The sequence below is a fragment of the Dipodomys merriami genome, unplaced genomic scaffold, assembly GCF_024711535.1.
Source record: "Dipodomys merriami isolate MVZ:Mamm:240054 unplaced genomic scaffold, mDipMer1.0.p SCAF_13, whole genome shotgun sequence".
In the NCBI taxonomy this organism is placed as follows: domain Eukaryota; kingdom Metazoa; phylum Chordata; class Mammalia; order Rodentia; family Heteromyidae; genus Dipodomys; species Dipodomys merriami.
This window is the reverse complement of record NW_027202604.1, coordinates 2,714,785-2,730,639: the sequence shown is the minus strand read 5'-3', so window position 1 is coordinate 2,730,639 and position 15,855 is coordinate 2,714,785. Positions and strand designations below refer to the sequence as shown.

General features: G+C 37.8%; 1 protein-coding gene across 2 annotated transcripts in view; it reads left to right on the top strand.

Annotated features, from left to right (window-relative positions):
• Cacna2d3 (calcium voltage-gated channel auxiliary subunit alpha2delta 3) overlaps positions 1 to 15,585 on the top strand; it is a 940,778-nt gene extending 925,193 nt beyond the window's left edge. For both annotated transcript variants that reach the window (XM_070018501.1, XM_070018499.1), the window contains 3 exons: positions 11,842 to 11,957; positions 12,709 to 12,788; positions 15,204 to 15,585. In XM_070018501.1, coding sequence (XP_069874602.1) covers positions 11,842 to 11,957; positions 12,709 to 12,788; positions 15,204 to 15,296 — 289 coding nt within the window. In that variant the 3' untranslated portion in view covers positions 15,297 to 15,585. The remainder of the gene's footprint in view (positions 1 to 11,841; positions 11,958 to 12,708; positions 12,789 to 15,203) is intronic.
• The last annotated feature ends 270 nt before the right edge of the window (positions 15,586 to 15,855 follow it).

Here is a 15,855-nt window from a genome sequence, read left to right as displayed (position 1 = left end):
TCTATAATCTTCTACAGTTACCTTTGTCATTGAGACAACTTTGATTTTCTTTCCCTCAAAACTTCCTTGATTTGTTTCCTCATCCCCCCCATTCCTGTGGTATCTTTTTTTTCATTCATTTCCAAGTTATTTATTCTGCAGAAGCTTTAGGACTGGTCTCCCTCCTTGATGATCTGAACTGCCAGTCATGTTTGACTAACCATTCAATGAAAAGAATAGGGATTTTTCTTTTTTAAAACTGAGAAATTTTCTTCTTTTGAATTTTTTATACTTTAATCTCATTCCTCTTTATTGTGCAGCTGGCATTTGATAGATTGGTTTGACTTACTCATCTAGTTCTTTTGTTTGTATGTTTTTTATTGTAAAAATACTATACAGAGGGGTTACAGTTACATAAGCAAAGTAATGAGTACATTTCCTATTGAACATTGTTGCTTCCTCCTTTGTTTTTTCCCTACCATCATTTCCCTCCCACCTCCACAACTACCCATCTTCCCCCTTCCCCACCAAAGTTGTAAAGTTCATTTTCAACATAGTGTCTTGTACATCTCATTGTTACAATGGGTCAACCTGTATCCCTATTTAAGCATTTTGTTTTTTCCCATCCCCTTCCCGAATTAGAGAAGGGGCACCAATCAAATACAGTGAAAACAGGGGCTATACCATGGGGGATGAACATACAAAGAAACAAAAAATTCACATGGTACATTATAAATATGTTAGAAACAATAGCAAGAAAGAAAAAATTATTTGTGTCCCTATATTGGGGTTCATTTCAACTCTTCTAGCTCTTTTAGAGTTGTTATACAATCTTGGTTTTGTCCTTTTCTTTCCAAATTGGAAGTCACTGTTGTCTGCTGAGAGCCATCTCTGGTTGGATTTTTTTTATGCTGATAAGCATTATCTATTACACAGAAACTCCAGAATTACTGGAGAGATTACCTTTGCTTAGGTAGGAGTGCATCTAGCACCAAAGGGAATGATAAGCAGAAATTTTGTTTTTAGTTTAAAAATGTTTAAAATGTTGCATAGGTTTCCCAAACCAAGTGTCGTCATGGAGAAGGGTAGAGAGAACCAAAAGTAGGATGCTAGAGTCTACATAGTGATTTAGGGAGGGGCATGTCCTATTTGCCACTGAGGATGAAAAAAACACAACTGATCTCCAGGGTTTATCTTATGGATAGATATTGGAATTTGGAGAAAGAAAACCAGGTACATTGGAGTCTTAGTGAATTCATTCATAATTCAACAAATGAGGTAGTAACAGGTCCAAAGAAGTTGGAGTCTTTCTCCACAAAGCAGAATTCTTCTTCATTAAACAAATTTAATTCACCATGATGATACACTCTAGAGAACACAACAAATTGATTGGAAGGAAGGTTTACTCCCCCTATAAACCAATATTTTTGTCAGGTTAAATTATATTTTCACCAAAGAAATGAATTTAATGAAATATCATGAAACATGGGCTGTCAGCCTGTGATAAAGGTTTAGCACATCTGCAGAGTCCTCCAAGACACAGCAGCACCTCTTGATAAAGGACAGTTTCTATGATGGACTTTCCATGCCACATCACTGATATACAATAATACGGCTGTTTTAAAGGAAACAGTTTATTCTGAGCCAAACCTGAGTGACCATCACCCTGGAACATCAATTCAAGTTACCTGGAATTACATGCGCCAACCCAGAAAGGGTTCAATTATAGCCACAGAACAAATCACTGTAGTGCTAGGGCCTCTGATGGGTAGACTACAGCAAAGCAAGGAAATTTTTTCCATAGGCTTCCAATGTTCTAGATAGACACTGGGGTCTAAGGCTCTGTAAATCTGAATGATATATCTTAAGAAGTTTACCTAACAATCCCCAGAATGCTAGATCAGATACATAAGTTGGCCCCTAAGGAGCCCAAGACATCTTTGCTCAATCTCCGTGTTTTAATCAGCCAAGGTCAAGCAATCTACAGCATCTTCAGACAACTTGAGTTTTCCGCTTCCTCTGTTGGCCATGCCACACACAGTGTGCATGTGGAGACCAAATGTTTTCTTGTCCCATGGAGTTATAGTTTTTGAGTCATGCCTGGGTCACACTACAATTAACTGTCATGATCTAGTTTTGACTTTCCCTCTTTTTTCCATCCATTTTATCTGGTACATTTTCATGTAGCACACAGTAAAGAGTATTGTACTTAGTTACAATGATCAAGAACTTAGTGTGCTTAAAAGAAGAAAAGGTAGCAGATGAATGAAACATTTTCTAATCAATCAAAAAATAAACACTTTTTGAATTTATCACCATACTTTTTAATCAACATGACAGTATGTTTTTTTTCCTTTATGTATAGTGCTTGATGAAATCTATTATTGTGTTTCAATCTAATCTTTTGGCTGATTCTAATATTAAGGAAGATTGGCCTTAAATGTCCAATTCATTGTAACTTTTTTTTGGATGAAATGTGTTCTTTAACTTTTACATTTTTACTGTGATGTATATATATATATCACAGTACCTTATAGTACTATTTGTGTCAGCTGCAATCTGGAATCCACCAGAACTCATAAATCTGAGTTCATGTGAGTGAAAGGTGTGGTCAGGCCTCATGCTATAGAGAATCCAGCCCTGCTTACGAGGTTTTGGGTTGTCATGAAACACCAGAAGCTACAACAAATTGGCACTTTTATCTGGGAGTGCCATATCTAGTCATTTCCAATATCAATAGCAGCATAGTAATCTAATTAGTGAGACCCAGTTAATGTTCTTTCTTTTTTCCTAAAAAGAATTTTTGTTGCTTTCGATATGGAAGTTTGGTCTGAAATAGAAGTATCCCAAAAGGAACTTTATTTTTATTAGGTTCTAAATAATCTTCACCAGACAGTCTGAATTTTTCTTAATTCTCTATTTGGTATAATTTAATTTTTTTTCTTTGGAGATTATAAAGAGTGTATTCAAGGAAAACAAGGGTATAAATGAGCAAACAATCATAACAAAAATACAGTTACTGACATAACACCATCATCATTTGTAGTTTATTTAAAATCCATGTCAGGATTATACTAATTCTTTAAGAAAACATACCAAAGTATGGTGAAATGGCACATGCCAGTAATCTCAGTACTTGGGAAGTGCTAAGTATTAACAACAGGAATATGACAATTTCAAGAACAACTTAGGCTACGTGGTGAGTTTTAGACCAGCTTCAGCTACAAAGCTGTACAGTGAGACCCTGTCTCAAAAAAAAAAATTAGAGAAGGAAAGGGACAACATAGCAAGCAAATTCCAAGTCTTTTACATGATCTGTATACGAAGATATTCAAGACTATAAAAATGCATTCTAAAAGAACAAGTATAAGTGCAATAGTTGTTAGAGGAATTTGTGAGTTCATTTGATTTGTCAGTGCAGTGAAGATGAGTATCACCCAATTTTTCTAGGTACACACAAACACACACCCACACACGCTGTCAGGAACTGGAACCCATATGAGGGGAGAATTGTAAATTCAAGAATTTATAGCCCCTGAGGTTTTGTTGGACAGAAGGTGTTTAATCATACCTGGGCTAAATTCTTGGTTTCATAACAGAGGCAGGCTGCAGGCCCTATAAGACCCATGAAATCATTTTAGTCTCACTCTGCCTAGGCAACTACAAGTGGGACTCAAAACTCAATAAATCTAGGCCTGTGAATGATGCTATAAATATCCAAATCGCCCTTAGCAGAAAACAAGGTTCCACACCTGCAGCTCTTTGAAGGAATCTCTCTCTCTCTTCCAGTAGGCAAAATCATTTGATTTTAGCTCTTACTCATTCAGTCATTTTTTCATAATAATTATTATTTTTTTGTGAGAACACCGTACAGAGGAGTTACAATTACATGGGCAAGATAATGAGTACATTTCTTATCAAGCATTGTTGCCTCCTCTTTGTTTCCCCTTCCCATCCCTTCCCATACCCCCCCACCTAGTTCTCATTGTTGCAATGGGTCCACCTGTATCCCTAATTAAACGATTTGTTTTTGCCCTTCCCCTCCACAAATTATACCAACATCAAATACAGTAAAAGCAGGGGTTATACTGTGGGGGAGGGACATACAAAGTAACATAGAAATCTTCTTATAAATATGTTAGAAACAATTGCATGAAAGAAAAAAAAACATTTGAATACTTATCTTGGGGTTCATTTCCCTAACATCAACTTACCTGACCTTTTCTGCTTGTCTCAGACATATACTAGTAATTGCAAATCATTCAGTCATTTTTATCCAAGGAATTCCCTGTGGAAGGAATCTGGGGCCCTTCATTAAGTTCGATGCCATCTTTCTCAGGCAATGGCATCATCTAGGAAGTCTGAGCCACCTTATTGTTATGAACTGTTCTTCGTCTGAATATTTATACTGTTTTCCATAAAGACTATAATGGTTTAGATTCACACCAATAGTGTAGAAGACTTCCTTTTTCCTCTGCATCCTCATCTGAATAACTGAAGCAATAGATAGTGGATGCATGGATCAAGTGGTAAAGTACCTACTTAGGAAGCCTGAATTCAAATCTTATTACTCAAAGAAACAACTGCCCAATAAATAAGTGGGCTAAAGACTTAAAGATAAACTTTTCTGAAGAGGAAATAAGAATGGCCAATAGACACATGAAGAAATGCTCAACTTCTCTAGCCATAAAAGAAATGCAAATAAAAACAACATTGAGATTCCACCTCACCCCAGTTAGAATGGCTATAATCAAGAACTCTAATAACAACAGATGCTAGACGGTATGTGGCCAGAAGGGAACCCTAGTGCATTGTTGGTGGGAGTGTAAACTTGTTCAACCACTTTGGAAAGTAGTATGGAGGTTCCTCAAAAGATTCCACATAGAGCTCCCCTATGACCCAGCAATCCCACTTTTGGGCAAAGTGGGATTGTTTTATCCAAATTATCACAAATAAAGAAAAAGATTTATTTATCATCTCTATTTTTAATTTTCATTTTATGTATGCTTTGATCTTTAAACTATTTCTTATGATCTGGCATTGATTTATTGTTTTTTCTAAGTTCCTGAGATGTGTTGTTAGGTTATGATTTGTTTGGTCTTTATACATTTTGTATTCACTTGACCACATATAAATTTTCCCACAAGTTCACTTGCAAAACCTTTTTACAATACCACCACCCATTTCATGGTATTTTCATTGACTTAGAAGTACTCGGGTCTTTTATTGGCAGTTCTAGAGATTGAACTTCAGGACTTGCTATGCTGGTATTCTATCATTTGAGCCACACCTCCACTTCTGGCTTTATTCTAGTTAATTGAAAACAAAGTGTCTTAGATTATCTGCTTGAGCTAGCTTTTGAACACTGATCCTGCGAACTCAGCCTCCTGAGCAGCTAGGATTATATGTGTGAGCTACCAGCCCCAAGATTGCCTTGATTATTTTCTATATGGGGTCTCTTTTTATGTCCTGCTGGACTATGATCTTCCTATATATGCTTCTTGGGTGTGTTGCTAGAGTGCGCACCCATTATGCCTACCTATTGATTGAGATAGAGGGCTCAATTTTTAGGCCTACGATGGCCTTGAACTGCTACCCCCCATCTCTGCTTCCCAAGTAGGCAGAGATGGTGCCTTGAGTCGCCATGTTGAGCAAAACTAGTCCCTTTTAGAACAAACCTTACCTTCTTTTCTCCTCAACAAATTCTCATATTTTATGAGATACGAAGCTGTTTCTCCTCTTGTTCGTTTTGATAATTAACCCCTAGCAAGTACACAGACTAATACTTTTACATTTTTGTAATGAAATTTTAAGTATGGAAACATAGCCAAATATATTTAGGGTTTTGTTTTGTTGAGACAGGGTCTGAGTATGTAACCTAGATAGGCCTTGAGACTCTCCTGCTCAGCCTCCAAGTGCCAGGATTATAACCTTTGTCTCCACAATGACTCATTTAGCTTTTAAATTACATAAAATAAAAATGACAGTCATAGACATCAGTATTTTATTTAGAAGTCACCTAGCCCTCTAATGAATATTATTTAACAGTATAGCATAACCTTACAGTTTTAGTGAAGATTACGTTGAAGCTCTGAGGATTTTACTTATAAAGGTTTATTCTACTTACCTTTTCCTAATCTACCCATTACTAACAATTATCCAAATTGCTCATGGAAATTTTGATGCATTATACAAATACAAAGCTTGTTAGCCGTCATTAACCATTTTAATAGCATGTGAATGTTTTGCAGTATCTAAGCAAGCACTCTCTAAGCTAAATAGTAGACAAGCCTTAGCTACTTAGGATTTTCCCAAGTCTTACAAACCTTGAAGAGTGTGTTTGGGATGATGTTATTTAATTTATGAGCACTCATTTATTTCTCAGTCCCTTTGGTATCATTAGACATATAAAGAGAGAAATACAGGGAAAAGATTCTCTGGCTCTTTTTTAGGTTTATTCTTTTTCAGTTTCCAAGTTTCAAAAATGTTTTTTGTGATTTTGATGATCACCTCTTCCATCACTTAAAGCAATCTTTAATCCTGAATTTGCAATTCGGTATCATAGTTTTGGAAGTGAAGTAAGATGGGGAATTCATCTATCTCAACCACAGAAAAAGTTAAACCCTGTTCAAAGAAACTTTCTCCTTTGACCTAGCCTTTACTTTTGCTATTTTCTATCTTTCCATCTTAAAGGTAGTCATTGGCAGAAACCACCTTTATATGTAAACTTCATTTAAAAAGTGTTTAAAAACAGCCACCTAAAATGTAGGAAGGCCACACTAGGAAGACTGAAGGAGTTAAGTTCTTCGAATCTCCCTTATTTTCTAATCAGATGTAATCTTGAACATCCAACCTGACCATCCAACCTGAGAAGCAACCTGTGAAAGCTTTCTTGAGCTTTCTGACCTCTTCCCTGCTTTCATGCATCTCAGGTTCCCAGTCATTTTGGAAAGAACAAGTTCTGCCTAATCTCCCTTGAAGGAAACAAATGTGTGCTCTGAATTTCTAAGAAATCCCTCCCAAATATGAACCCAGTATAGATGGGACAAACATGAAGGACTAGTAGAAGCCCCTACTCTGAATGGATTTGGGACTTGTGGAAGGGGAAAGTTGAAATTTGTAGGATGAGAAAGAAAGAGTCACTAGTCTACCCAGTGTCTTTCAGCCTAGGTTTCTTCTCCAGAGGGGTTAGAAAGGAGCAAGGGAAAGGCATCCCACAAAACCCCAGCGCACTGCAGGGATGGAAAGAAATTAGCTCGATGGCACTAGGGGGAGCCCTAGCTTCCATGTGGGTCAACGAAGACTATCATGGTACCCTGACATGGAACAGAACCCAGTCCAGGTGGCAGATGGCTAATCCTAACCAGGTACTTACAAAGTGCATCAATTACTATGGCAAGAGGGAATGCTAACAGTTTTGAAGAAAACCTTATTTTTCTAACAAATGAATGACAAAATATGATCACATAGTTTTTATCAGGTTCTGAGATGAACTTTTTTGCATAACCTTTTCTCATTTGTAGGCTATGGAACAACATATTTTTTGGTGGGAGGGTGAAATAGGTACCATATAGCATGTTTAATTTAGCTCTCCTTTGTCTGAATTTAAAGACATATTTCTCTTTTCCTTATTTGAATCCAGTATTTAAATCCTAGAGGTTTACATTAAAAATTATTATTATAAGCTGAGCACCAGGGGCTCATACCTGTAAACCTAACTCAGGAGGCTGAAATCTGAGGATTGTGGTTAAAAGCCAGCCTGGGCAGGAAAGTTCATAAGACTCTTATCTCCAATAAACCACCAGACAACTGGAAGTGGTGCTGTGGCTCAAGTGGTAGAGCACTAGCTTGAGCGAAAGAGCTGAGGGACAGCTCCCAAGGCCCAGAGTTCAAGCCCCACAACCAACAAAAAAATTGTTACTATAAAGGTGATCCACAGAGGAGTTACAGGTAAAGAGTATATTTCTTTTTGGACAATGTCACTCCTCCCTTTCCAGTTTTTCCCTCCCATCCCCACTAGATGTTTACATTTTTTCTTTCTTTAAGCAAGAAAGCTAGGAAACATTTTTGTATGTTAATCTTGTAACTGTGATTTAAAAATTACCCTAATGGTAGGCCAGGTTCTTGCCTGTAATCCTATCTATTCAGGAGGCTGAGATCTGAGGATCATGGTTCAAAGCCAGCCTGGGCAGGAAAGTCCGTGAGACTCTTATCTCCAATAAACTACCCAAAAAAGCTGGAAGTGGAGCTGTGGCTCAAGTGCCTTGAGCAAAAATGCTGAGGAATAGCACACACACACACACACACACACACACACACACACACACACACACACACACACACACACACACACACACACACACACACACACACACACACAAAATTATCCTAATGATTATTCTAGTTATATGAAGGCAGAGATCAAGAGGATTATGAATGTAGGACAGCCAGGCAAAAAGTTAGTAAGAGCCCATCTCAATCAATAAACTGGTATGGTAGCTCATATCTTATTTCCATCTAGATGGAGGCCTAGGCCCGACTCCAAACTAAAATCTAAATAATAACCAAACTAAAAGGGTTGGTAGGGTGTCTCTAGTGGTAGAACATCTGACTAGTTAAGTATGGGTTTCTTAGTTCCAATCCTAGTATTGCCAAAAATAAATAAAAGAGTTTCCTAAAGATAGTCACAATCCATTTAAGTTAGGCATGTTAGCTTTAACAACAATGAAATTATATGACAAGATCAAAAGTGCACTTACCAGGAAAGGTTGCAGCATACTACCATGAATGAACTCAAAGATTACAAGAGAAATCCCAGCCAAGCAAGAAGGAAGCAGCACTGGGAGCCCCCACCAAAGCTATTTGTAGGGATTGCCAGGGCCTGTTTTTCTAGATGGACTTGCACTGTCTCCAGGTCCCTCTCTCTCCTGATCCTGAAGATTACAGGGCTAGCCACCACTGCACCAGAATATCACCTTTCTTTCCCTGGCAAAGGAAACTCACCCACTTTAGATACTTCAACCTAGCAGGCATCAGGGGAAGATAGAAATAGATATTGGTGGTCAGAAGTAGGTATTTTTTTTAATTTTATTTTTTTATTGTGAAAATACTGTACAGAGGGGTTACAATTACATGGGCAAGATAGTGAGTACACTTCTTATCAAGCATTGTAGTTTGTTTACCCTTCCCATCCCTTCCCAGCCTCCCCCCTCCCCCCTACCCAATCCTCCCCCCCCCCCACCAAAGTTGTAAAGTTCGTTTTTGACATGACAACTTGTACTTCTCATTGTTGCAATGGGTCCACCTGTATCCTTATTTAAATGACTTGTTTCTCCCCTTCCCCTCCACAAATTATAACAACATCAAATACAGTGAAAGCAGGGGTTATACTGTGGGGGAGGGACATGCAAAGCAACAAAGAAATAATCTTATAATTGCGTTAGAAACAAATGCATGAAAGAAAAAAAAGCATTTAAATACATATCTTAGGGTTCATTTTCCTAACATCACCTTATCTGACCTTTTCTGCTTGACTCATACATATACTAGATATTGCAAATAAGGGAAACCATGGGACCTATGTTTCTTTGGGCTTGGCTTACTTCACTTAATATAATTTTTTCCAAGTTTTTCCATTTCCTAACAAATGGGGCAATGTCATTCTTTCTGATGGAGGCATAGAATTCCATTGTGTATATATACCACATTTTCTTGATCCATTCATCTACTGAGGGGCATCTGGGTTGGTTCCATATCTTAGCTATAGTTTATAATGCTGCAGTAAACATAGTTGTGCTGGTAGCTTTAGTGTGGTCTTGTTTGTAAACATTTGGGTAAATGACCAAAAGTGGGATTGCTGGGTCATAGGGGAGCTCTATGTGGAATCTTTTGAGGAACCTCCATACTACTTTCCAAAGTGGTTGAACAAGTTTACACTCCCACCAACAGAAGTAGGTATTTTTTACCTGAAACTGCATCTACAACCAGATTTTAGGACCAGCACAAAAATGCTCAGCAAGACAAGAATCTCCCCCTTTCACTGTCAAAGGTTTCTGGTTTGCTATGTGGGAAACCGAGTTTAGGAAGATGAAATATCCTGTATTTAGGGAAACAAAAAAGCCAAGTCATCTTTAGTCGTTTCCCCATGTTTCTGAATACTGGCGAGTTGAGCTTCCCTACTCTTCAGACATACAACTTGAAGTGCCAGCCTTTCTTTCTTGAATTTGTTTCCATTTTAGCTGAGGCTCCTTTTCTCCCCAGAATTGCTACCTAACTGATAGGTATTGTGTTTTGTAATGGTGTATGTGCTGGTTATGACAGTCTCTTCCTTTTTTCACCCCAAAGCCTCCCTCTGTGATCTGTGTTTACCCTGCAAGTTTATGAAATATAACATCCTTTACATATGTCTTCCTGGATAAGTGAATAGAGTTCTGCTGACCCAGGACAAAGGCATGGTATCTTGAGACTTTCCCTATTAATGCCATTGCAGGTCCTGGCATACTTGTGGCACTCTATAAGATACAGTTCATTTTCTAAGCTGTGTCTTTTCAGCTGGAGCAACAAGTATCTATCGTTGGCTTCCTTACATTTAGACACTCAGAGAACTCCTACAACAAACTAGGGGCAAGGTTGTAATGATTGGGAGAAAAGCAAATACAAAAAAATATATATATGTAATAAAGGGATTGTAGGAGAAAAAGTCACTGTGCTAGAAAACAAAAATCCCAACAAATGCTTTCTAAGTGATATCCAAGAAACAGTACAGAGTAAAGCAAAGGACTGTCAACTCAAATGAAAAGAAAGGAAGAAGCAAAACTCAAGAAAGACTTACCAATTGCAAAAATGGGTCATCTGCAAAAATGGATCATCTTTGTGGCTCAAGGTTGAGCACCAAATTGTTGATGTAAAATGACTGATCTAAAGGATATAAGGAAATAATCTATGTTGAGTCAAATATGAGAGACTGGGGCCTGGGAACATGAATTCAGGTTACCCTGAATGGCATGTTCTACAGCAAAGCAAGGAACCCTTTTCTGCAGGTTTCAGACCTTATGATGTTCTTAGCTTTATTACTGATGGTTAGAGGTATGCTCAGCTTAGAGATACACTTTAAGAACCTTACCTAGTAGTCACAACAGTGTTCATTTCAACACAGAACTTCAATGGCTTAAAGAGCCCAAGAGGTTTGGTTCTCAGCCTACTACATTGTTTCTTTCCACAGTGTTGATGTTCTAGTCATCTAGGTTCAAGCACCGCAGGATCTTCAGTACCGAAGCAGCTTCAAAGCTTGATGTGGCACCAGCAAGTCTACTACAATCAGACTGGCTGCACTGAGGGACCAGAACTTCTGGTCAACCTTAGCTGTGTACTAACTGATCCTCTCTTCATACAAAAGATGTTTCCTTTATTTGGGGCAGATATTGTACAAAGTAATACAGGGGTAATTCTAAGACACCCATAACATCTTTTGCCATACATATAATGTTATCTCTCATTGAGGAAGGAGGAGAGAAAACCTCACCTAGCAGTACATCAAATGCAAGCTAGGATAATAGATCTTTGCTCTGGGACAAAGAAATCAGGTGTAGAAAAGCCAGATTTTACAAACTAGGTGACTTAGCCAACACATATAACACTCATGTTTTATACATCTTGTATTAACTTCATGTGGCTATACTTCTTCTTATTAGAGCTCAATAATTAAGTAAAGAGCCCCTTCAAACAAGGCAACTTTATAGTAAAAAAACAGTCTCTAAATCTTGTTTTATAAAACATAGTTTTCACTACTCAGGGGGAAATTTTTCCTAACCTTCAACTGAGGGATCTGAAATGACCTTTCAATCTTGCATATTGTTCCAACAGGTCCTTTGTCATCCAGCAAATCCCAAGCAGCAATCTGTTCATGGTGGTAGTGGACAGCAGCTGTCTCTGTGAGTCTGTGGCTCCCATCACCATGGCACCCATTGAAATCAGGTATATCCTTTGGTGTGCAGCTCCACCTGCTAGTGCCCAAGTCAGAAAAAGGGATATGTTACTGCTGGTTGGCAGTGGTCCGTGGCACTGTAATGGCCTCAGTTCTTGAGTATAGTGACTAAGTTAGAACATTGACAGAAAAATGAGCAAAGAAAAACATGTATACTAAGGCAAAAGAACACCTGGTGGTGTAAGTTAGAGAAGTCCTTTTGTCCCCAATTGTCACTGTTCTGAGTCCATTGTCAGGCATCAGAGAGGGCAAATCTGTTAGCATAAAGTTTTGAGGCCCCCCACCTTAACTCCTACAGGGAACAGAGGCACATATGTTGCCTACTTGTGGGATGACAAATGCTGCTCAATGAGGAGAGTTAGGTCAGATTTGTTTGTCTGTTTGTTTGTTGTTGTTGTTTAATCTCTTGGTCTGCCACTGGTGGAGGTCATATGGTGGTCACCTGTGGCCTTTGTGCACACTGGACTTGAAATGAAAAATATGCCCCTTCAGGAAGGTGTGCATTAGTCATAAGCCCAAGATGATTGGCCCATTGGAATGTCTCATGCCTGGCTATCCGCCCCGTGTAGTAAAAGATCAACAGTCAGAATACCTGTGGGAGAAATATTAAGAGAGGGAAAACGTTTTATCATTTCCACTCACTAGAGAGTGAAATTTTCAAGCCAGTTTAATACCAAGCTTTGACCTCTGAAATTCAGAGTAGGAAAAGTAATCCTTTGAAACACGCCTTAACTACAGTCAACATAATGAATCACTTAAGTGCGAACGTTTAAAGGCTCAGAAGATCAGAAGGCGTCCGGAATCATGTCATGGCTTCCATCCTGAGGTAAGTGTGAGAATTGATTCTATTCTCTTTTCCCATCAAATTTAAAATGACAGTCTCATAACAGCTGAGATGTTTACTCATGAGAAAAATCCCTAACAGGAAACAAAAACAGAGGAAAATCCAGAAAGGTGATCCTCGGTGCTTTCTTTTTCCTACCCTATATAAAAAGGATAGATTAGAGAAGGACTCTTAGCATATGTGATGTGGCTGTGGCTCACTAAATGTTAAAATTAATTTTCCCTGCTTACTTTTAGGCAGCGTTTTTGTTAATAAATTCACTCATATAAATATTAGTCGTCATTGATAAAGCCTCTAACCTTGTGAAGTCATAAGTACAAAGACATTCTACTTAGACCTGATGGTTGGAGGAAATAAAGTTAATCCAGAGAAAGGTAAACTTATAAAAGAATACCACCAGTAATGCTATGTGCACAAAGGTTTTAAATCCAGAAAAATAAAAATCTAGAAATTAGCTCCATGTCTACCCTCAGATCCATTACCATAGGGTGAATAAATACCTACTCTCAAAAATGTTAATACAGCCAACTGCTTGTTAATCTCACCTTTAAATAGCAAATGATTTTTAACTTAAGATAATACAAGTTATTAAATGATGGTTACATTTGCTTTTGTAGTCAAAGGGTAAATTCAACAGCAGTATACTATACAAATACATGCTGAAAGGTCTTTGTAAAAATTCAGTGATCAACTCTACAATGATCAAAACCACAAACTGAAAGTGTAGAAACGTGTAGATACAAACAATAATCCCAAACACTAAACCTCCAATTGAAATCAGGAACGGCATACTTAGACAACCAAGAGTAGATTTTATTGGAGTTAATAAGATAATTTTCTTCAGGAACTGAACAGAAGACAAACATATAAAACCTACAGTTTTTAAATTTCTATAGTAGTGAGATGAGGTCCATGTAACAGAATAAAAAATGTATATATAACACATAGACTAGTTTTACATGGTAAAATGTTAGAATTATGAGGGTTAGATTCTAAGGAGTAGGAACCCTCTCTAGCAAAGACCAGAAAGCTATTGAAGGAAAGCAGATCCATATAACTAGACAAAAAAATGTAACTATAACCAAGATTGTTTTAAGTTCATTAGCTAATTTTATGGAACTTGAAAAAGGATAAGTCACTGAGAGATCAGGAAGTTCAGGTAATGATGAAATGTTGTAGCAATTAGTAGCTTTGCTATAGAAGTTACTGAGAGATAAGGAAGCTCAAGTAGTGATTCTAGTGATTGGTATCTTTGTCATAGGTAGAGAAATGGGAAATGCCATTGGCTAAATGACCTGTTACCAACAGTCTTTAAAACAATGAAGAATGCATGATAAAAATGAATGTTTACTAACAACAACATAGCATAATAAAATAGAAGGGAAATGTCAGTTAGTGAATATGAACCATCTGGAGTAAGAAGTAAATAAATTTTCATTTTTGTAGAAGTCTCCTCTCACACATCAAAAAGTGAAGATAGAAGGAAACACATACAAACCATGGACAAAGGTCTGAAACAATTAGGCCCTCCCTTATAATCTTTATATACTGAAACATAGAAGACCGCATTTTTTTTAAATTTTAAGATAATCAAAGCAGACATCTCTACCACCAGGCCTTTACCTCTTTCTTGAGTGTTCTACTTAAGAGTTTTCAATGAGGAATTTTATGAATTGACAAATGAAATCAGAGATTTATTTATTTATACATTTATTTATTTATTTATTTTTGTCAGTCATGGGGCTTGAACTCTGGGCCTGGGTGCTGGTGTCCCTGAGCTCTTCAGCTCAAGTTGAGTGCTCTACCACTTGAGCCACAGCACTACTTCCAGTTTTCTGGTGGTTAATTAAAGATAAGAGTCTCACAGACTTTCCTGCCTGAGCTGGTTTTGAACCGCAATGCTCAGATCTCATCCTCCTAAGTAGCTAGGATTACAGGTGTGAGCCACCGGTGCCTGGTGAAATCAGAGATTAAAAACAATTTTTTTTTCTAGTTGTGGGGCTTGGGTACTATCCATGAGCTCTCTTGCTCAGGGTTAGTATTACCACTTTGAACCACAGTACTACTTTCCATTTTCTGGTAGTTAACTGGAGATAAAGAGTCTCACAGACTTTCTTGCCCAGGGTGGCTTTGAACTAGGTTCCTCAGACTTCAGCCTCCTGAGTAGCGTGGATTGTATGTGTATATCACTGGGGTCTGGAGAAATGAGAGATTTTTAAATCTCTAACTTAATGAGATTTGCATAGCTACATACTATCTCATCATTTAGGTCCCAGAAGAATTTGTCCTTAGATTGGAAAGGGAAGAGAGGCCTAGGAATCACTCTGATTTCAAAGTTGCAAGTTTAAGACCTACTGGAACCAGTTGTACTCTAACCAACCCCTGCTTCCCCCATAGGAGAATGCAAGGGAGTGTGGGGGTGCACCGACTCTCCAAGCCTCAGTGGCCCTTTTTCTGCTCCCTCTGCTTTTGATCCTCTTCTCAAGGTGACACTGACTGAGATATTCTCTTGGCATGCTAAATCATGGATAAACTGTGAACCAAAATATGGTGCGACATAGGAGATACAAAATATATAGTCCAACCATCAGCATCTCATGATTTTAAACTGTGCGTGATATAAACTCTTAAAGATATGTTGACAAAAAAGTTATCTTTTTACTTTGCTAGTCATGCCAATGTGAGTTTGCCACATGATATTCATTCTCCTCATCAGACATGGGACTGCCAGAGGTAGGCAGTGTCCCTTCTGCTTGAAACCCATGGAAATCAATTTAAAACTGTGTACTTTTTAAATAAAGTATATTAAAATCATAATCTCCTTGTTTGGAATCTATCATCATTTTATGGGCCGAGAACTGAGTCTAAAAAAAAATGATTGGGAGGGAAAAGCCATCCTTTCCAGAAACCAGTAAAGGGGGGTTGTTGGCAGAGAATTTGTTCTAAAGCTGATTCTAGACAAATATTTAACAATTGTTTAAATGTCCCACTCAAATGTAAAAATATTTACAGAAGTAAATCAAAATATCATCTACATAGGAAGAGTTTA